The sequence below is a fragment of the Falco peregrinus genome, chromosome 5 (genome assembly GCF_023634155.1).
Source record: "Falco peregrinus isolate bFalPer1 chromosome 5, bFalPer1.pri, whole genome shotgun sequence".
In the NCBI taxonomy this organism is placed as follows: domain Eukaryota; kingdom Metazoa; phylum Chordata; class Aves; order Falconiformes; family Falconidae; genus Falco; species Falco peregrinus.
Genome location: NC_073725.1, coordinates 25,398,366 through 25,420,469, shown reverse-complemented (window position 1 = coordinate 25,420,469; position 22,104 = coordinate 25,398,366). Strand labels below are relative to the sequence as shown.

Sequence of the window (22,104 nt, the reverse complement as noted above, 5' to 3'; positions counted from 1 at the left end):
TGAATGGGTGACAGAGGGAATGTTGTGCTAATTGTCCAGGTGTGAAATATGTTAATGAGTTCATGGAAAGTTAATGAATAGACATGAGTGACTTGTATAAAGAAGGGGCTGAAAGGTTCCCTTGCTGTGCATGACTTTGGTGGAGCGATCCCCCATGCACCCACCGCTGCCAAATAAAGATAACCTGCGCTTGCTCATATATTGCTAGAGTGATTCTTTAAATCACTGTCCTTCCCCTGCAAAGGCATTTCCCACGGGGACCTGCCAGCTGCACCAAACGTTTTGCACCAGGAGCTGCTGGTTTGATTCCCAGTGGAAAGGCACCCAGACTCTGTAAATGGCCATTTCTTATCCCAGAGAATGCCACTGAAGAAAGAGATGGCAGTACAGATAATCCTATGTCCTTCAGACGCTGGGAGCCCTAAGCTACGTGCTGTCAAATAGGTGGCTCCAGTCAGGGCACAGCACACCACGCTCGTCCTGCCCATGAAAAGGTCACCCCTTCTTGGTCAGTCAAACTCTAAGACGATTGTCATGAAATAAAACAGCTCTATTCAGCATTTCTGCTGCGAAACAGAAGCCATGTTCACATGAGACCTTCCTGCTGCACTTCAGATAGAGGCAAGGACACAAGGGCAGCGCAATCACTGGCACCAAGCCGAAGCTGCCTGAAAGCTCGTCAGCTGCAATGGACGGGCTGAGTTTGTCCCCTGGCCAAGGGATCTGTGCAGAACGACACGGGCCTGAAGGCCAGGCTCTGCTTGTAGCAGGGCACAGCAGAGGCCAGGGCCTCCTCAGGATACCTGGATCACCAACTCCCTGACCTACGGTGATGTGGGGGTGAGGGTGATGGCACCCTGCTGGTTGTTTCCCTCATGTGAAGAAATGCCAGCTCTTGACCCTGCTCAGAGCAGCTTTCACATCCTCCTTTCTTAGGGTGTAAACCAAGGTGTTGAGCAGAAGAGGAAGAACCACGCAGAGAACAGCCGCTACTCTGCCTAGTGACCTTTTCGCGGGGCCTCCCGTGTAGGTGAAGACACATGAGGCATAGAACCAGGCCACAGCATTGAAATGAGAAGCGCAGCCTGAGACAGCTCAGTGCCCGTCTTCTGCACAGAAGAGCTGCAGCATGATTTAAATCTCCATTGGAAAGGACAACCGCTGGCAGCAATGCCCTTAGTTTGAGGTCTAAAACTTGGGTGGATCCTGTGCCCCTTTTCTATCTTTCCATGGTCTCCGTTGGGCAAGCAAGCTAGAGGTTGTGCCAAGAGCCAGTAGCAGCGCTCTGGCAGGGCTTTGGCAAAAGGCCTTACTTGCCAGGCATGCAACAGAAACGCCCTTATAATGGTGTTGGCCTTTTCACATTTTTGCTATGCTTGTATGTGCTTCATTAGCCATAATCCCCTCTCGGTGGAGGACAGGGGTGTAGGGATTTCCATCCTTCCACTTGTACATTTCTGTCAAGACATCGGGGTTTTCGTGGAGGAAATAGGATATGAGGCTGTGGTGGCTGCCAAGAGACAATTCCATCTCCCAGAAGGGATGAGATTTACAGGTAAGAGAATCCTCTTCCCCCAGCACTGCAGCCAATTCCTGAGCACAAGGTCTGTGGTGGAGAGGAAGCCTGCACGGCTCTAGTAGCTCACTCAGCTGTTCAGAGTCGACGTTCTTGGGCTTCTGAAGCACAGAGGAAAACCTGGTTTGTGCAGCGGCAGAGGCCCTCGCCGTGAACCGGTGGTAAAGGATCCCTTCTCCAGGCATTCTTTGCATGCGGTTCAAAGCGGCCAGCCAGCACGCTTGCCTCAGCGGTGGTGTCCTGGAGCCCAGGGCAGCACAGGCCGCCAGGGGTTCTCCAGGTGGGTACTTGGAGGGATGGATGAAGCCTGGCTGTAAAGCAGAGGGCAACATGGTGCTGTGGGTTGTGGTTAGGCTGGGCGTGTGCCTCCCCAGCCTCTGTGCCAGTGAGGAAAGCTGTGGAGATTGGTATGGGGGCGACTTTTTCAGCCAAGTCCAAGCCCAGGGGCTTGGAACACAGGAGTGAATCCTCAGCAGAAGGATCCTACTTGTCTTGCTCCTAGGCTCCCCCCAGCATCCACCGAGAGCTGCCGTTGGAGAGAATGGTTCTAGGCAGGAGGCATGATCATGCTCGTGACTTAATTCCTGGCCAAATGAGCCCAAGGAGGGAAGATCCCTCCTTGCCTTGCACCTGGGGGTTGGCTGAACCCTGAGCCTGCAATCTCACCCTGTTCAGATGCATGGATCAGCCTTTGGCAGCTTATAGAAAGCGAGGTGGAGCATGAGCCCAGTGCCAAAGCTGACAAACGGATAGATACGGTGGACACGGAGCCAGGCAATGCTGAAATACCTTTCTGGCTTGACAGATCACAGGCAGAAGGAATTTACGCTGCAGTTCCACCAGAAGCGACCATGCAGGTAGGACACACCAGAAGAGGATTGTTCTCCAAAGGCCTGAGCCATGATCGAGCACTTCCTCCGGGGAGAGGCACCTTTCAGCTTCTGGAGGGCGCTGGGACCGTGCTGTAGACACAGGTTGGAGGTCAGGCAGCTGGGGAGGCAGGGGATGCCTGGTGGCCAGTGGCTGCAGGTGAGTCAGCAGTGTGCCCTTGTGGCAAAGCACACCTACTGCGCTCTGAGATGCCAGCGAAAGCGGAGCCAGCACAGGCAGGGAAGTCATCCTTCTCCTCTCTTTGGCACTCCTGAGACCATGCCTGGGCTCCTGCGTTCAGGCTGGGGCTCCTCGGTGTGCAGGCAAGGTACAGGCGTGTTGGAGGGAGTCCAGCGGGAGGCCCCAAGGCAGGCAGGGAGCTTGAGGACATGATGCACTCAGGGCCTGAGGGAACGAGGCCTTAGCAAAAGAAGGCTCAAAGGGAGACCTTATGGGTGTCTACAGCTACGTGCTCTGAGCACGTGGAGAAGATGAAGCCAGGCTCTTCTCCAAGTGCACGGTGCCGGTAGGCCGAGAGGCCACAGACACAGTTTGGAACCTGCGGAATTCTACTGACGTGTGAGAACCTTATTTTCCAGTTCTTTTTGACCCTGAAAAAGCTCAAGGACTGGAATGCACTGTCCATAAATGTTGTGCAGGCTCTGGCCTTGGACGTTTTCAAGACTCGTCTGGACACAGCCCTGACCGGCCCTGTCCAACCTACATCATGCTATGGGAAGAGCAGAAACAGTTTGGCAGGTTTGTTTGATGGGACTGGAAGTAAGGGCAGGACAGCTGGAGATCCAGCTGGTTTGGAGGAAAGGGAAATTGGCAGGGTTACGGCCATCGGGAAAGGCTGCGTGGTGTTGGGTGAGCTTGGCAGAAGCTGATTTATAAGAGGGGTTGAGCAGCGGGGCACAAAGCTTCCTGTGTTGCTTCCTCGAGTACCGATCTTCTTTTGGATAGAAGGAGAAAGTCCACAGTGCCTGTGGGGCTGAGTGGGACAGTTGGTGTCTGCAGGGCTTGGGGGTGTTGAAGATGATGTTTGTAAGAGCTGCAGCCCTGGGCTGTGCTGACAGGAGCTTGGCGCTAGGCACCGTGAAGGCGCTAGGACAGGCCAACCCCACCAAGGCCTTGTGCTGTGAGAGAGAGGACACAGGCATCAGGGAAGGAGAGACTCCCACGACATTGCATGGGGGGATGTGTCAGAGAGGTTGGTCCCCAGCTGCAGGCCTGTCGCCCCTCCACCCTGGCAAGGCAGAAGCTGCTGAGTGCAGGAGCAACAGGTGCCACTGCTGGAGGAGGCAGGAGCACAGCACAGGCATTTCAGGCATGCTAAGAACAAGAATTCTCTCCTCCCTTTCTCGTTCTGGGTTCCCCTGGCAGAGTCGTTTCTGGCAGCTCTGCTCTCTCAGAGCTCCCGGTGGGGACGCGGGCGGGAAACAAGGGAAACAAGGGAAAGGGAAAAACTCCCGTCCTTGGAAGAACAGCACCACGCACCAGGGCAGCCCGGGGTCACCCATAGAAAGCAGTCCTGTGCAGAGAACAAACAAGGCTTCTGGTAGACACCAAGCTGGCCATGAGCCAGTACTGTGCCCCTGCGCCAAGGAGTTCCAAGGGAATCCTCGGCCGCCTCAGACAAAGCATTGCCAAGAGAGGCGATTGCTCCCCTTTTCTCAGCACTGCTGGGCAACAGCTGGAGCGGCATCTTCTCGCACACCTTCTCTATGACCCAAGTGGGCTGCAGAGGCAGCAGAAGGCAGGCTCTGAGGCTGCTCCCCGGCACCCGCAGGGCAGCGGGGGCTGCCGCTTCCAGCCCCGGAGCGGGGAGGCAGCTCTGGAAGCTGCTCCATCTCCCGGGCCGAGGCCCCGCTGCTGCCCCAGGCTGCGGCGAGCCCCCGAGCGGCGCCGGCGCCGGGCTCAGCCCCGGGGCGGAGCTGGCGGCGGCGCGGAGCAGAGGAGGCGGCGGAGAGGAGGCGCCGCGGCCGCCGCCCAGAGCCGGGGCTGGCGCGGGGCAGCGAGGCGCGGGCGGCGGAGCGGCGGCATGCGGCGGGGCCGGGGCGCAGGGCTGGCGGGGCTGGCCGCGCTGCTGCTGGGTGCGCGGGGCTGGCGGCGGGGGGCGGGCCGGGGCTCGGCCTGCGGGGGCCCCCGCGGGGCTGCCGTCCCCTCGGGCTTCTGCACGGAGCCCTGCCGCCGCGCCGGGCTCGCGTCCCTCCCTCCCTCTGCTGCCATCCCGCCTTCCCTGCGGAAACTCGCCGTGCTCTCGCTGTCCAGCCCTGCCCGCTGCCTCCTTCCCTCCGCCTTCTGCCGCGGAGCGCCTGCAGCCGCTCCTTCCCCGCTGCTGCTTCCCCTCGGGCTCCTTCCCCGCTGCTGCTTCCCCGCTGCTGCTTCCCCTCGGGCTCCTTCCCCGCTGCTGCTTCCCCTCGGGCTCCTTCCCCGCTGCTGCTTCCCCTCGGGCTCCTTCCCCGCTGCTGCTTCCTCGGGCTCCTTCCCTTTGTCCCTGTTTTTCTCCAGTGACTCCACCTGTCACTCTCGCGTGCGTATGTCTGCCAGCCGTTAACGGACACCTCCGTTAATGCACCGCTAGACATCCTCTGGAAACTCTTCTCCCCCCGCCATGCCCGAATGTTCCCGACTGGGATTTGCCATGGCGAACGGCAGGCGGGGCAGGGCACAAAGCAGGTTTTGAGGATTCCCCCTTCTTTTTCTCCTCGGCAGTGGCTGTGGGCAGAGCCCAGGTGCAGCAGGAGCCGTCGGCAGAGACCACCGAGGACACCGGCATCGCCATCAGCTGCTCACACCCCAGCATACAGAACTATGACTTCATCCAGTGGTACCGCCAGCTCCCGGGCCGAGGCCCCGCATTCATCACGAGCGGTCACAAAGGGTCCAGAGAGGTGCAGGACCCTCCGGGGCGGATGTCGGTGGCGGCAGACCGCCGGTCCAGCGCCCTGTGGCTCGCCCGGCCCCGGCGCAGGGACGCGGCGGTGTATTACTGCGCCGTGGGAGACACGGGGCTCGGAGCCGGGGCTGCGGCCGGGCACGAACCTCGGCGGCCGGCGCCGGGCGTGTGTGTCGGGGGCGGGGGGACAGCCCCGGCCGGGCCCGCCAGGGGGCGCTGCCGCCTCGGCCCGCCCGGCCGCGGGCGCTTCCCGCCACCGCCTGCGGCACCGGCACCGGGATCGGGTCCGTTGAGTCTCTGCCTCTCCCGCATAGCCTTGATCCTTCCTTTTCCTTGTCTCTGCTACTTCCCCTAAACCTCTCATGTCTTGCAGAATCCCCAAATATTTTTTTTTACTGCATCCATAAGGAGTCTGCTCCTCATGGAGGCAGGATCACTTCTGAGTTTATAAGATGATCACCTAACCCTTGTAGGAGATGTTATCCCCAGAGCAGAAGTCATAATACCCTCAGGGTTGGTGAGAATATTTTGGTAAACAGGTTGTGCTGAATGTCTTCCTGCCAGAGAGTAGCAGTGGGAAAAGGGAGTCACACTCCTGCCCAACAGAAAACGGCTGGTGGCTGCATTTCGAGGATGTGCATTTCTGGGATCAGTTTTGTCCCTCTGTGCACTCATCTCTTCTTACACAAAGTCGGTTTTGGAAAGCAATGACTGGCCTTGGAGGTGGGAGTCTGTGGGGAAAGCTGAAAAAAGCAACTACGGTAGCAGGCCAACAGGGTCTAATTACTGGAGTGAGTCAGCTCATCAGGCCATGACAGTGGCTGTTTATATGGTGCCTTCCGAGGTGACAAAGTAAGCTCATTCTCTGCTCCCGGAGGAAAATATGTTTATGGAATATCTTTACTGGAAGGCATATGAGAAGCCTGAGAAGCCCCATTGCCACCTGAATGGGGTAGGAATAATAGGATTTGGATGTCACCCTGGGGTAGAATTCAGGTCTGTGTTCATGCTCAGCTGTACACACAAACGTCTGTTAGGGTGTATTCAGGATCTTGGAAGAAATGCAGGACATCTTGGAAGGCAAACTGTAAATATGTTGTGATATGGTGATGCTAACTAACTCTCTCCAGACTGACATTTCACATGACCTGAGTGCATTTTTACACCCACGTTACATTTGGAACTGATTGCTTATTTGGCCAATCTTCCTATTTTTCTTCATGTTTGGAACATCTCAGGCTTCCTGGAAAGTGAGTGCTGTGGCTTAGCACTGCTGCAGGTGTTGCAGGGCGACACTTTAAGAACTGAGCTCAACATGATGTTTGCCCCCAGAGCCTTGGCTCAAAAGATCCAGTTTTCTCAGGAGACAGAAGCCTTTCAGCATCCTGAGGGACAAGCATGCCTGAGCATTTTCATCAGAGGCCACTGTAAGGGCATGTGGAAGGTGGGAGGGGCTGATTCACTAAAGCTGTCTAATCAAGTCCCTTTTCCTTTCAAAGGGAAGAACAGGTAAAAGGGAAAGTGATAAAGCACACAGTGACACAGGTCTCTAAGGGAGTGATAAGGGAGACAAAGGGGGAGACCAGAGCTCTTCAGCTGCTGATTGATGGGCCATTAGGAAAGTAAGGGTGTGGGTTTGAAGTGCATCAGTCTGAGCTTTATAAGTGACAAGTGACAGGAGGAACATCATTATGGATGTTTGAGGGTTCCTGGGGGACTAGGGAACAATTATTGAGGAGTACTTAGGGGAGGGATCAAAGGCGGGGGGGTGGGGGGGAAGGGGGACTGCGAAGGAACAAGGGGAGGCAACAGAGGGGAGGAAGGAAAAAAGGAGGCACCTGCACATAAGCAAAGGCTGGTGAATGCACTTGATGGCATGAGCCCTGTGCTTGATCACCACAGTCCCCTCTGCCTTCTCAGAAAATCATTTCTTAACCATCCTTCTGTGTATCTTCCCTCCCTTTCCTATGTGCGAGCGCTGCAAGATCTGTGTGCCAGCAACTGGAGAGACTGTTGTGAAAGAGATCTGAGTGCCAGTAACTGGGCAACCAACTAATAACTATAGGAATTTCAGGCCTGGGTGCCAGCAACTGGATGGGCTGGAGTGTATGCTGCAAGGTCGAAGTGCCAGCAACTGAGGAAGGGGTCACTGGTTACAGGACCTGTCAGTCTCTGTGCCAGATGCTGGAGGGGCTGGAGTGTAAGCAAACTCTGGGTACAAGCAACTGGAAAAGGAAGAATGTGGCAAAGGGGTCATATATCTTGCTGTCAGCAACTGGAGGGACTATGATGCATGTATAATGATTGACAAGTCTAAGAACTTAGTGAATTGAACCTGATGTGCATGGGAGTGTATGTGGAATTTTTTGGCATATTTCAAGCTGGTCTAGGTCAGTTGAGTGGGAGGAAAATCTCTATCTGAAGTCTGACACAGAGGTGGGTAAGGGAGCCCAGGGCCCACTCGTGAGCATTAAGCAGGCTGATATCATCAGCCCATGGTAGTGTTTCAGGGTCCAAGAGTGTGGGGGTGATTGTGAGAGGAATGGGTGAATTCACACAACTGTTTGCTAGTGAACATCAGACTGGCCTGGCTAGAGAGGAGGAGATCCAAGTACCAGGTAAGAGAGCCCAGGCTCCAGGCAGGGCTATTAGATGGGCTGAGGGCTCATGCTGATTTTTGAGGGATTCAGAATTGCGAGTGTGCTTGTGATTGCTGAGGGTGAGGGTGTGCATATTTTGACTAGGGTACTGTATGCTACAGGCATACTGGAGACACTCAGGTGAGGAATCATTTAGGCGATGAAGAGTCTGGAGCGTGCCTCTTATGGTTATCCCAGCTGAGAGCACTGGGACTGTTCAGTACAAAGAAGAGACCTCTCGGGGCAAATCTCATCAATGTGTAAAGGTATCAGAAGCAAGGGTGTGAAGAAGGTGGAGCCAGGCTCTTCTCCATGGTGCCCAGTGACAGAACAAAAGGCATTTGGGACATTGTGACATAGGGGGCCTTGTCTAAACATCAGGAAACTATGTTTGGCAGTGAGGATGAGGAAGCATTGGCACAGGATGTCCAGAGAGGCTGTGGAGTCTCCATCCTTGGAGGCATTTATAAGCCATCTGGACATGGTCTAGGCAAGCCAGCTGTAGGTGAGCCTTCATGAGCAGGGGGAGGGACCAAGTAACCCCCAGAGGTGCCTTCTAAATTTAGCAATTATTTCTTTCATGTTTCTGTAACATGAGAGATGAGGAGAGGCTGAGAAAGATGAGCTTCTTCAGCCTTCAAATGAAAAGCTAAAGGGACATTTTTTTAAACTTCTAAAGCTTGACTGGAGCATGAAGAGGATGGAGTCTCTGGAGCCAAACTTGGAGGATGACCAGAGGAAGCCAGAGGGAGATAAACTCTTCTTGCACACAGTGATAGAAAGGCAGGCAATGGACACAGTCTAGAACAGGGAAAATTTGTACTGGAAGTTAGGAATTTATTTTGTTTTTACCCATGAGGTTGGAGCATGGCTGTACATGGATCCCAGTAAGAATGGTACTCCAGCTCCATAAGATGCCAGTTAAAATACTGTTAATTGGAGATAACACAAGAAGGAAAAGAGGGATAGCACAGGTAACCTTATGCCCCTTCAGATCCTGGCAAATCCTAGTTATAGATCACAAAATGGACCTCGACTCACAGTTTGTCACATGGTGCAAATCCTGCTCATTCTGAGATCCATTGACATTTTCAGATATTTCATGGGATTTTCTTAGAAATAGACAACTCTATTCATCACTTCTACTGTTAAGCAAATTAACATTTGTATGAATACATGGTGTTTCACTCCTAGATAAAGACAAGGACATGCTTATGGCAGCATTGCCAGGTGCCAAGTGATATATTCAGCACAGTACACATCTGTGCCTACTCAAGCCAGCTGCCATGAGGATCCCTAACATCTCCATGGACATTCATCTTCTGGATACTATGGGCCACTACAGGCAGGCAGGTGGATACACTGATTCCTGAAGTAGTTTTATTTAGCTAGAAGGAGAATGCTGATACTGCCTGGAGGGTTTGAAAGAGACAGAGTCTGCAGGACTCGGAGTGTCACTGCTCAGGTACCTGAGAGCTATATCCCAGAGGTGTGGGGGCAGATACTGTGATGAAGCCAGGTGCAGCCAAGCCAAAGTATTAGGGATGTTGAGAGAGGAGACACAAGCACCGAGAGACTCTCAGTGATGTGGTCCTGGGGTCAGCAAGGATCTTTGCAGGTTGAAAGCTTCGGCTTAATTTCTCTTCTCGGTAGAAATGTAGAATCCTCAACTTCATGTACATGTCTTATGTCTGCTGTGAAGCCTAGGAAAGCAGATCCATCTCAGGAGCCTGATAAAGGGTAAGCTTCAGCCTGCTATTACACCTGGGAAAGCCCATGTTGGCCTCAGAACACTCCACTTTTCTAGAAACTTCCTTTTACAGCATAAGGAGGTGGAGCACTTCCATAAGAATCTTATTATTGCCATTATCATTACCTGGATCATTATTCATCTGCTTATGGAGGTTTTCTGGAGCAACACCCATATGAGACAACCAAAATGAACTGTGTTCTCTTTGCTGTAAGTCATTCTGGAGTTGATCTGGAAAGGGAATAGGGGTCTCCACCTGTCAACCCCCATCCCTTCACATGTTTTTTCAGCTCTGGGATGAAGGGCTAGTCCAGCCCCACCTCTCACAGTGCAGCACTCCAATGGGTGCCCTAAGCATTCCTTGGGTGTATGTGTGGGTGACCCACTGATCCCTCATCCTGTTCCTTGCTGACCCTTCCCCCCTTCTCTTGTTGAATAAGTTGTCCTCATCACCTCTGGGTTTGCAGCATCCAACAGCCTCACTGGAGGCAGGTTCCTCCATTAGACTATAGCTTACATCACCAGAGCAGGACACAGAGACAGAGGACACAGCAGGGTTCAGCTCCTGTTTCTGGAGACATGAGGAAGAGGTTGTGTTCCCAGGAAGCTGAGGAAAGAAATGGCAGAAACAGAAGAGACTTCTGTCCCCAAAGAAATAGTAACATCTCTAGAGAGGCAAGGACCCCAGCAGAGATGTGAAATGCCTGGCCTAACCCAGCAATCGGTGTGCAGAAAGGCAGCCAATTCCAGCTGGGGAGGTGAGGGCTCCACTGCAAGCTGACTGGGAACAGCCCCTTCCCACAACTGGCGCACCCAGAGCCGCCAGGGACCCTCATTGTGGAATGAGAGGAGTGCAGAGGAGAGCAGGTCCTCCAGATGCTAAGACACAGCCGTGCAGCAGCTTGTAGTTTTCTGACAAGTTCATTTTGAATGCAAAACATCCCAGCTAATGCTGTGGGCTGTGGTTTGGCTTCCTGAATTGCTGCCTTTTCATTTCCTGGGCACATTCCCCAGTTAAGGCAGCTTTTGCATGACAGGATGACAGGCCCAAGCAAAACATATCAGCATGGGCAGAGAACTCCACTCATATGCTGGAGTCATCAAATAACTGCCGCATACCAGTCCAAGACTAGAGCGAGGTTCTGCTTGTATTCTCAGGACTCAAAACAGAGTCAAGGAACTTTATTTGCCTGAGAACAGGTTTGCAAATGTGAAGGAGAGAGTGAGAGATAGAGAAAAGAAGGAAAGAAAGAGGGAAAGAATGAAAAAGTTCACAGCAATAGCTACTACACTGGAGCTGCAGCATCCCAACAGTTCGATTTGTTTCCAAGTCCAGTGGGGGAACGTTTCATCTGATGTTGGTTGCTTCCATTCTTTTATAGTGTTGTCATGAGCTGTTAACTACACCTTCCACCCAGCGGTGGTGTGTGGGCCCAATACGACCAAGTGGTCCCTAGGGGTCTCCAGGCCCCTTGATATCCCAACCCCGGGTCTGGGTGCATGCACAGGGGTTTGGTTAAGTTTCCCAGGATTAGGTCCCCTCATTGCTCCATGGTGTCAGTCAGTGGGTTTCCTGCCTTAACAATGTTGAAATAAACCTTTGCTGTGGTGATGGTGTGAGTTTCCTGCCATAGCAATGCTGAGACAAACATCTGCTGTGGCGATGGTGGTTCTCACTGATGCAGTCTCTTCTAATATCTGATGTCAGTCTGGGTTACACTTTTGGGTCTTTTTGTGGTCCTGTTGCCAAGAAGTGGCCTGGCTCCTGGGTTTGACCATATCCTACCTAACACTACTCCTGGGAAAAGTCTGCTGGTCTGTTTTATCTCCTCCTGTTCTGTACCAGGGAGGAAGGTATCGGTCAAGATGTGGTGCAAGCTCTTTTCCATATCTCAGAAAGAAAGGGCTGACAAGAAATGGTATAATAAAATGTCTGATTTAGAAAGATAGAATAAAAAGAGGAATACAGATACTGATAAACTTTACATTCCTTCAAATGCAGAGAACCCTGGCTTCATGCAGCATTGTACAGACCCAGGTGGATTTTCCCAAGACATGCCGTACAGATCCCATCTAGAAAGAGATTCTAGTTTGCTCCCATGTTGTGTGCCTTTAAAAAGAAAAGGAAAAAAAGCCACAACTTCTCTTGACACACTGGAAGGTTATTTCTGCCATAACACACACCAGCGTGCAGCACAGGCTGGCAGAGGGCACTCCAGCAGATTCCCTTGCGGCAGCTACTCATGCTAACATACGGGCTTCTCAAGCCTGTAGTGCAAGGCCCCATAGAGCAGATATGTCTTGCCCAAGAATACTGGCTCCTTGAATGCAATGTTTTCTTCAGAGCTTCCAATACAATGTCCCTCTGTGCCGTCTCCCTGGGTACTCAAGCAACATCATTAGCACGTGTAGAGTCTTGTCCTTCCTCAGAATGCTCCCCAGAATCCCTGCTGGGGCTGTCCCCAGGATGTCCCCAGCCGAGTGCAAAGTTGCTCATGTTTATGCATGTGTTCTCTTGTCTACACTTATCTGCACGCTGGATTTGTGCAAGTGTTTTTGTGAGTGCAAATTTTTGCATGATTCTATACTGGTGTGCATGAGCATGTGCGTGTTTATGTGTCATTGGGTGTCACTCATCACGAGGGCATCTGCCAGTCATAGCAGAGGCAGTCTCCACTACTCTGATCATGAGGTCCACAGAACAGCCAGAGCCAGAAGGATCCTGAGTGCAGCTGAACAGCAACAGAACCAACCTGGCAAAGAACTGTCCATAGCACAGGCACTGAAATGCAACCTTTGGCATGTTCAGCCCTCCTTTTTCTGCCTGCCCCTGCAAAGCTCACACTCCACCACTGCTACTTCAGGCCCCAGCAAGGATGGTTTGACACTAGTTTGGATTCTTATTTTAATTCAATATGGAGATATTTGGAGTGCCTCAGCATAGCTGGAAATGACCTCTCTCACCAGTTCCCTGCCAGCCCAAGACACAGTGGTTGTCCCAGGTACTAGAGTACAAAAGAATGGGGTTTGCTTTATGAGAATCTTGTTTGAGACCAGGAAACATTGCTGACTCATTGTCAAGTTGGTGTCCAGTAGGACCACCCAGGTCATTTTCTGCAAGGTTGTTTTACAACTGGGTGGTCCTCAGCACATACTGATGCATGGGGTTGCTCCTCCCCAGATGCAGAACTTTGCACTTTTGTCCAAAGAGGGAAGCACGGATACCTTGTTACCCTCCCATAGGCACTGCACCAAACCAGATCCTTCCCATTGCACTTCTCAAGTTGCTCACATCAGCTAGGTAGTTTGTCACAGTCACCTGCACCACCACCTCCTTGGACTGAAATCCCTCCTTCTTCTGGTACTGGTCATCAGGAGCAGTAAGCCCAGATACCTTCTGGGCTCTGCTGGGTCCTCCAAGAACAGTGACTGCTTTGTCCAGGTGATGTTCACCACCTGGGAAGATTTCAGCTGAAGGTCTGTGATTTACAGGGCCATCCTCACCTTGCAGCCTTGACTGACAGAGGAGTGCCTTACTGCAGAATTAGATGCACAGCAGTGAAAGTTCCCCTCTCCATTGTATGCAGAGTACCCATCAAAATGAGAAACGCAGCAAAGGCTGCAGATCTGACAGGAAGCTGGAAAGAGGGAAAGGTGCTGCCCAGAAGCAGTTGTTCCCAGTGCCAGGGCTGCTCCTATTACTTCTCTGCTCACCGGCTCCAAACACCAGAACTTTGCCTCCCACCCCTGTCCCAGTCTTGGTCCCTTTCCTTTTCAGTGTGCCAGCAGCTGCTGGGGGTGGGCAAGTCCTGCCCTTATGCCTTGTGCAGGTGTAGAGCTGCACTGGGGTTGGGGCTGCAGATCCTCAGACTCCACCACCCCACCAACCTGCCCTGCCCCAGCAAGCATTGACCCAACCCATCGGAATCAGGACTTCATCTGCCTATTCTAGGAATTTATATGTTCATCCATTAAAATACGGGGGTTTTTCCCCTTTATCACCCCTTCCCCCCCCCTTTCTTTTTATATACCTTTTTTCCCCTGTCTCTGAGTCCTCATGTGTGGAGAAATACTGAACATCTGCTTCCAAAATAACAGAGGTTAAACTAAGAGAAATCTGAAACTTTTTGAAAAAAACACTACACCTGTGTTTCCCAGAGCCCTGAACGTTATGAGGAGCAGCTGTGCTTTCAAAAGCCCTCCCACCAACAAAAAGCACACAAAACCAGATACACTCTACGGCAAGGAAGAAATGTTCCCATGCAGCATAAATCTTACAGAGGGAGAGGGAAACCCAGGGAAAAGTTCAGGAAGCCACTGTGACTGTCCAGTCTGCTGTGAAGACAAGCAAAGGCAAAAGGTGAATGGACCTCATTCTTGCCCTCCTCAGCCTAGAGGTGTGACTATGTCATACACGCTCTGGCATACTCTGCAGGATGCAGCCATTTCATTGTGCTGCCAAGAGTGCCTTGTTCTGTAGTGTGCTGAGAGTCTCCGGAGGTACAGGGATACTGCAGCCAGGAAAAATGATCTTCACCGTGGCTGTGCCAGCTTGTGTCCTGCTAATCCAGTCAGGTGGGTGTATTCATGTACTTCTTATTGTCTCCAACAGTTTTTAGTACATTACATGGAGGTCTGTGCCGGCAAGATGATGAGGTCAGGGAGAAATGCAGAGGGGCAATGGAAGTAGATCTCTGAACTTTCCTTTTCTTTGCAAAGACAGAAGGGTTTGGTGCAAACACAGCCTTAAACCTAGGGCAAATGAGAGAAGGAAGCAAGCTGCCCCACAGACACATTTCTGCCTGTGTTGCAGGTCTTGTTGGAGGTGACCCCCAGAAGCAATTCTTCTCCGAGGTGTCAGTCGCAGTTGGGCAGCGAGTGGTTCTGCCCTGCCAGTCCACCATAGAGGACAGTGACAGCAATTTGAATTTCTTCTGGTACCGCCATCTCCCAGGGGAAACCTTGACATTTCTCCTGCAAGCATTTAAAGCTTCAGGGAATGACAAGTTCCGCAATGGCCGATTCTCTGTGGTGGTCTACGAAAACAAAACAGCCCCCTTAGAAATAGCAACTGTCTCTTTCCAGGACACTGCAATTTATTACTGTGCTGTGAAACACCACGTAAAGCTAAGCCTCATTTCCGCTCGTGCAAAATCTGCATCACCAAGAACAGCACAGGAGTGGCGAGGCTTTCTCTGCATCTTCCAATCTTGGTAATGCTTTTGCCCTTGAAATGATTCTTTCCTCTTACATCAACCTTTACATCTCTCATCCCCAGCTTCTCCCTACCTTTCTCAAAGACCCCATCTATGCAGAGGTATTCAGATCAGGGACTTAGAAACGCAGGACCATGCGACTGTTTGCAGATGAGCTGAGACACTCAGCTTTCCTTGCTTTCTCACACAGAAACTAACACCGCTCAAGGAAATGATCAACAATCCCAGACATAACCTCCAGATGCAGCATCAATTTCTACCTGCTCTTGGTTCCTCCAGAAGCTGCCAGAAGAACCCAGTGGTGCTGGGGTTACAGCATCCTGCCTGAGGTCTTGACCCAGCTGTAGGCAGAGCCAGGGGATTCATGTCTCTGCTTTGCTCTTGGCCAGCCCTAGCCCTCAACACAGCTGCCTGATGGACCACAGACCCTCATCTTGCTCCTCTTTGCCGAGCCACCAAGGAGCAGGAAAGCAGCTTTTACCTTAATACTGCAGCACTGGGCAGGGTAATCCTTCTTTTGCTGCATATGGTTAAATGATGAGATCTCCCCACACCCCAGGCAGCATAAAGTCACATTCTGTGGAAAATACTAATAAAAAGAAAAGCTAAAGAAAGTGTAGTAAAACTAAGAAACACCTAAGCAACCAATACCATTGCAGCTTATGAGGCAAGAGGCTCTACGTATTAATAAAAGGTACTCCCTAACACTTCCCTGAGATAATCAAATAATAACTGATGAAGATGATCATGCGATGATGATGGGGTTCCCTAGGGTGTGCTCTGCTCACTGCTTGGTAGCACTAGGGACCCAAAGGCAATTTGGTTTGAGCAGCCCAGAGCCCAGGCAGGATTCGGCTTGGTATGTTCTCCCCACAGAACAGGCCAGGGAGCCTCCTACAACAGGTTTTCCAAACAGAACAATCATGACTGCAGTACACTGGATGTCACCACACTGGATCTGAAGGACACCGTCTTGTGTCCTGACAGGAATGACAGGAAAATACACCCAAAAGTGTCCTGGCAGTTCCTACTTTACCACTGTGCAGCTTCTAAGTTGCTTCTGGCACAGGCCAGACCAGCACCAAGGCAGTTACAGGGCTCTGACTGAAGCATAGAGTGGGGTGAAGGTGGGGCAGGCAGGGGGGAAAAGGGCACAGGCAGGGCAAATATGGTGAAAGATGAGGGTTGCTAAGGTGGAGCAGTTCTGACTATGCAGTCTCCCATGTCCCCAGGATTGTTTCCCAGGGAAGGATGACATAAAGACTTGGATCCTGAGGACCCGAGCAGGTCCCTGCAGCCCCAGAGTCCCCCACAGCCAGCTTCTGCTTTTTCCTGAAGATGGTAGGCAAGGCACACAAAGCCTGATGTCACTGCTAACCCACAGGACAGCTGTACAGCCCAGCAGAAAACAAGGGCAAAAACAGGTTGAAAAAGGTGGGATTAACGGTCCGGCTCCGGCAGGGCTGCAGTGGCGGTGAGGAATGGGGAACAACGCGGTGTAGAAAGGAAGAGCGCGGAACAAGGCGAAGGAGTGCGGGGATCACCTCGCACCGTATGCCTTGGTCCCCGCGGGCAGGGGAAGGCCGTGTGGGCGGGGCGGGCTGGGGGTGCGGGGCACGGGGAGGGCGCTGCGAGGGGCCGCTGCGGGCCGGCGTGCCGTCCCTGGGGCTGGGGCGGGGGCTGAGGAGGGGTCTGGGTCCGGCCCCAGGCGCGGGCGGCCGAGGCGCCGACCCCGTTCGGCAGGGCCCGGAGGGCGCCGAGCCGGGAGGGCGCCGTGAGCCGCGGGCCGGGAGCGTTCGTGTGCCGGGGCCCCGCGCCCCTGCTGCTGTGCCCGGGGCCCTGCCCCGCAGCCCTCCCCGCGCCCCCCTTCTCCTGGGCGGCAGGGGCCGCGGGCGCGGGGGGCCGGGCCGGGCCGGGCCTGGCGGGGGCGGCGGCGCTGCGCCGGCGGGGGGGCCTCGGCGTCGGGGCGGGCAGGGCCGGGCCCGCGCGTGGCTCCGCTGGGCTCCGCTGGGCTCCGCCGGCCCCGGCGCGGCAGGGCGGGATGGCGGTCGGGCTGGGGCCGTGGCTGCTGGCCTTGGCCTGGGCCGCGGGGCCGGCAGGTGAGAGCCGGGCGGGGAGGGCAGCGAGCCCCGGGCCGGGGAAGGGGAGGAGGGGGAGAGGGGGGTGATTGGGAGAAGGAGAGGGAGGGCAGGGAGAGTGATGGGGAGAGGCAGAGGGGGAGGGAGGGGGAGGGGAGTGGGAGCGAAGGTAGAGGAGGGAGAAGGAGAGGGAGGGAGAAGGAGAAAAGGGAAGGCAGGAGGGGAGGGGAGGGGAGACAGAGTGGAGAGGGAAAGACAGGAGAGGGAGGGGGAGAGAGAGAGGCAGAGGGTGAGGAGGCAGAGGGTGAGGAGGCAGAGGGATGCTTTCGGGCAGCGGCCGTGCCGGAGCGCGGGGAGCAGGCGCGGCTCAGCGCCGGGCAGCGCAGGCGGGGCATTGCCCCGGGCCTGGGGCTTTGCCGGGCCCGGGAGGGGCAGCGGCCGCCGTGGCGGGGCGAGGGGCGGCGGGCGGCGGGGAGCGTCCTGGGGCCGTGGTTGCCCGGCTGCCTGTGCTCTCTGTCCGCAGGGGTGTGGGCGCAGCCGAGGCTGGTGGAGGCCGGTGGGGGGCTGCGACCGTCCGGGGGCTCCGTGCAGCTCTCCTGCCGCGGATCCGGATTCCAGTTCAAGGGTCTTGATGTTTGGTGGTACCGACAGACACCTGGTGGCGGACTCGAGTGGGTGTCCGTTATCTGGAAGGATTCCTCAGTCACTAAATTCGGGCCAGGAGTGGAGGGTCGAGCCGCCGTGTCCCGGAACAATTCCCAGTCTGTGTTATATCTCGCTCTGCGTGCCCTGCGCCCCCAGGACTCTGCCCGCTACTTCTGCTCAGTCGACACGGTGGCAGGAAATCCAGCAGAGCTCTAACAGAAACCTGCTGGAGTCTGGCCCAGACGGTGGGACTGTTGGGGAGTGGAGTGCTAGGGCAGCTCTGGAGTGTTCCCAGGGAGGGAGAGAGCATCGCTGTGCATGGTGGGTGGTCCAGCTTTTCAGCAAGAGCTGCTTTCCCTGCACTGTCCCTTTCCTTCTGCTGAGTCCCAAAAGCAGTGCTTTATTTTGCAGAGAACACCCAGTATATTCCTTGTCACTTGCCAACATAAATAATTTTATGCTTTCTTGGGACACCCAAAGCACTTGGGCTTTGGCAGCATCATTCCCTGCTTTCTTCAATCTCCATGGGCATTAATGTGTGCCAGTGAGAGCAAAGCAGTAGTTCACTCCTGTATCATATGTGTTTCAGTGTGATCTAAGTGACAAGGTTTTCAGCATGGTGGCGAGCTGAGATACTTGGGGACCTTGCAAGGCACTTGCAGATCCAATGCCTCCTGTATTTATGTGGCCTGGTATCGGCAGCGTCCTGGTGGACCCCTGCAGTACTTGCTGCAGAGCAAGGGCCGCGGAGGCTCCTACAGCCACACAGCCCCTTTTGCCCGCAAGAGGTTTTCCTGCCAGGCTGACAAGAACTCCGGCACCCTGGTCATCACCGAGCTGGAGGTGGGGGACAGCGCGCTCTATTACTGCACCCTTCAGGAACCACAGTGAGGGACGCTTGGGGCATGCCTGAACAACAATGCTTCCTCCCCCTCCTGCTCTCTCTTCCTGCATGTTCATGGGGGTCACAGCCCACCTCAGGGGTGAGTCGATGAATGGGCTGTGCCTGGGGTCAGAGGGTGGGGGGTCTGATCGTGGCTAGGTGCTGTCAGTGGTCAGCACCTCCTATAAGGAAACAGAGCAGGATAGGACAGAGCAGAACAGGACAGGATAGGATAGAATAGAATAGAATAGGACAGAGCAGGACAGGATAGGATAGGAGAGACTCTTTCAATTGGAAGTCGTCTTCTAGTCCAGCTGCCTGACCAGTTCAGCATGTTATTAAGGGCGTTGCCTGAGTGCCTCTTAAACACCGAGAGACTTGGGGCATTGACCAGCTCTCTAGGAAGCCTGTTGCAGTGTTTGGCCACCCTAGCAATAAAGAAATGCTTCCTAATGTCCAGTCTAAACCTCCCCTGGCGCAGCTTTGAACGATTCCCACGCGTTCTATCGCTGGATACCAGGGAGAAGAGATCAGAACCTCCTTCTCTCCTTCCCCACCTCAGGAAGCTGTAGAGAGCAATGAGGTTGCCCTTCAGCCTTCTTTTCCCCAAACTAGACAAACGCAAAGTTCTTAGCTGCTCCTTATATGACATTACTTTCATCCCTTAGGGTGGGAACCCTGATGTGGGAAACGTGAGCAGAGCAGACATGTGGTTCACCATTGTCTTCTCCATAGGCTGCAAAAGAATCTCTGCTCTGGCCCCGGGACCACCTCCTCCCCCTCCTTGTTCACTGACCTTGGTGTCTGCAGGGGGGTTTATCTCACAGTTTTTGTTTCTTTTTTTACCTTGTTGTAAATATGTTACCACAGAGGCACCAGCAGCTTAGCGGGTTGGCTTTGTCTTGGCCACCAGTGGGTCATTTTGGAGCTGGCTGGAATCAGCCATGTCTGACATGGGGGCAGCCCTGGTCTCCTAGCACAGAGGCTGCCCATGCAGCCCGCCCTGCTTCCAAAATATTGCTGCATAAACCCTGTAGCGCCACAAGGTCACGCTGCTGGACACGTTCAACTCGGTGTCCTGAAGGAGCCTGACGGCTTTTGGGCCTTTCCAGTTGGACAACCCCCAGCACACACTGGTATATGGGTTTGTTCTTCCCCGGGTGCAGGACTTTGCGCTTTCCCTTGTGTTGTGGTTTAACCCCCATAGGTAACTAAGTATCACACAGCCGCTCACTCTCTGCCTCCTCAGCAGGAGGGGGGACAGAATTGGAAGTATAAAAGAGAGCAAACTCGTAGGTTAAGATCAAGGCAGTTCAGCAGGTGGAAAAAAAAAGCTGGGTGCACAAGCCAAGCCAAGTGAAGAATGAATTCCCTACTTGCATTGGCAGGCAGGTGTTTAGCCGTTTCCAGGAAAGCAGGCCTCCCTCACGCACAGGGATTGCTTGGGAAGGGAAATGCCATGACTCCAGATGTCCCAATTTCTCTCCTTCTTTCCTGGAGTTTTATTGCTGAGCCCGATGTCATATGGTATTGAATAGTCCTTTGTCAGTTGGCGTGAGCGTTCCTGGCTGTGTCCCATCCCAGCTTATCGCCCACCATTAGCTTGCTCGCTTGGGGCAGCAAGCAAATCAGAAAAGGCCTTGATGCTGTGTGAGCACTGGCCAGCAAGAGGTTAACCACCCCTGTGTCATCAATACTGTTTTGTTCATAAATACGATACATAGGACCGTATGAGCTCATTTGAAGAAAACTAACTGTATCCGAGCCAGAGCGAGCACACCTTGTTGGACTGCCTGAGGTTCCTCTCAGCCCGTTCCTCTCAGCCTGTCAAGGTCCCTCCGCATGGCAGCACAAGCCTGTGGAGTAGCAGCCCCTCCTCCCAGTTTTGTTTCACCAAGTCGTGTGTTGGGGGTGCTCTTTATTCCATCCTCCAGACCACGGCTGAAGATGAAGTGGGTCTGGGCGACCCCCGGTATCAATACAGACTGGGCAGAAAATGGATTGAGAGCAGCCCAGAGGAGAAGGACTTGGAGGTGCCGGTGGACGGAAAGCTCAGCATGCCCCGCCAGTGTGCACTTGCAGCCCAGAAAGCCAGCTGAATCTGGGGCTGCATTAAAAGAAGCGTGTCCACCAAGTCGAGGGAGGTGATTCTCCCCCATCTGCCCTCGTGAGATGCCCCGTGGAGTACTGTACTCAGGTCTGGAGCCCCCAACATAAAAAGGACATGGACCCGTTGGAGTGGGTCCAGAGGAGGGCCACAAAGATGATCAGAGGGCTGGAGCGCCTCTCCTATGAGGAAAGGTTGTGTTGGCGTTGTTTAGCCTGGAGAAGAGAACGCACTGGGGAGACTTGAGTATGAAGGCACAGACTCTGGTTGTGGTGCAACCAGAGACACTGTATTGTGCAGAGAAGCTCGTATTTACATCTCTGAGCCTGGATACAAATTCCAGCTGTATGTACCACCAGGCTCAGGACAGCAACCATTCCTGCAGTTACATAGCTATATATCACTAACAAGCATGGAGACACCTTTTTGCTACTAGATAACCGTGTTTATCTTTCTTACTTCACAATACCCAGCTGTTCTCTCATCTCCTGCCAGGTCACACATTCTTCATCCCCCTCTCATATATCTCTCTTCAGACATTCTCTATCCTCCGCTCTCACATCTCCCCCTTTTTCGCTTGTTAATTGTGACAAGACAAGGGTTGTGTGTAGCTGGGCGAACATGACCTGATGTATGTTATGGTTAACTAAAGCTGAATACAGGAAGAGGCATGGGAGAGATAAGGAAAATATCAATAAGGTGGTTAAGGCAATTATGATAAATCCTGCAATAGTTTTGATCCAAAGCCCAAAGTTTCCCAGCCATGAGAAGAGATCAAAGGCATCCCACCCCTAGCTCTGCTGCAGATCTTTAAGGCTTTTAAATTTTTTATGCTTTTGTGAATTGATTCAGAGCAGTCACAGATTCATGCAACACATCCCATCAAAGTCTTCACACCCATGTCCTTGTGCTAACAATAAAATATTAATAGCACCTCGGTTCTGTAGTGACACATGATGGACAGAATCAACATCTTCTAATAAGCCAAAAACCCCAGTGTTTTTAGTATCACTTTCTTTAGCAAGCTAGCAGGCTAATCTATTAAGCAATTTAAGAGCATGTACTATTCCTACAGAAGAAATCAGAGAATCAAAAATGCATTGTGCTGCATTCCAGAACTCAACCTGAGAGTTACAGTCTGCTGTGAGGACTGTGTTATAAACATTTGACGCCTGGTGGGGTTGCGATTTTGCCAAGGCTGCAATGCCCACTTGCAATCATCTTTGGCGTTATTGTAGCTAGTTGTTTTAAAAGCAACCCTCAAGTTTCCTCATGCTTGAATTGTCGTTGTAAAATATTCTGAAACCGATCAGTAAAGGTAGTATATGACTCTCTAGGACCCTGCAAGACTATAGCGAACGACTCACTAGAGGCTCGCCCAGACTCGGTATCTTTCTGGACTGCCTTAATAGCCATCTCCTTCATTTGCAAGTAGTCG

At 53.3% G+C, this 22,104-nt stretch overlaps 1 protein-coding gene and 1 long non-coding RNA gene across 5 annotated transcripts in view; both read left to right on the top strand.

Annotated features, from left to right (window-relative positions):
- Positions 1 to 22,104, top strand: part of LOC101916125 (T cell receptor alpha chain MC.7.G5-like) — a 99,762-nt gene that overhangs the window by 4,506 nt on the left and 73,152 nt on the right. For 2 of the 4 annotated variants that reach the window (XM_055807064.1, XM_055807067.1), the window contains exons 1-2: positions 4,476 to 4,542; positions 5,165 to 5,448. The exons of the other annotated variants lie outside the window; for them this stretch is intronic. In XM_055807064.1, coding sequence (XP_055663039.1) covers positions 4,491 to 4,542; positions 5,165 to 5,448 — 336 coding nt within the window. In that variant the 5' untranslated portion in view covers positions 4,476 to 4,490. Of the gene's footprint in view, positions 1 to 4,475; positions 4,543 to 5,164; positions 5,449 to 22,104 lie in introns of those variants that run through there. 4 annotated transcript variants of the gene reach the window in all.
- On the top strand, positions 16,927 to 21,343 carry LOC129784650 (uncharacterized). Its single transcript, XR_008747649.1, has 3 exons — positions 16,927 to 17,052; positions 17,833 to 18,659; positions 19,228 to 21,343. It is a non-coding gene; the product is annotated as an uncharacterized LOC129784650 (long non-coding RNA).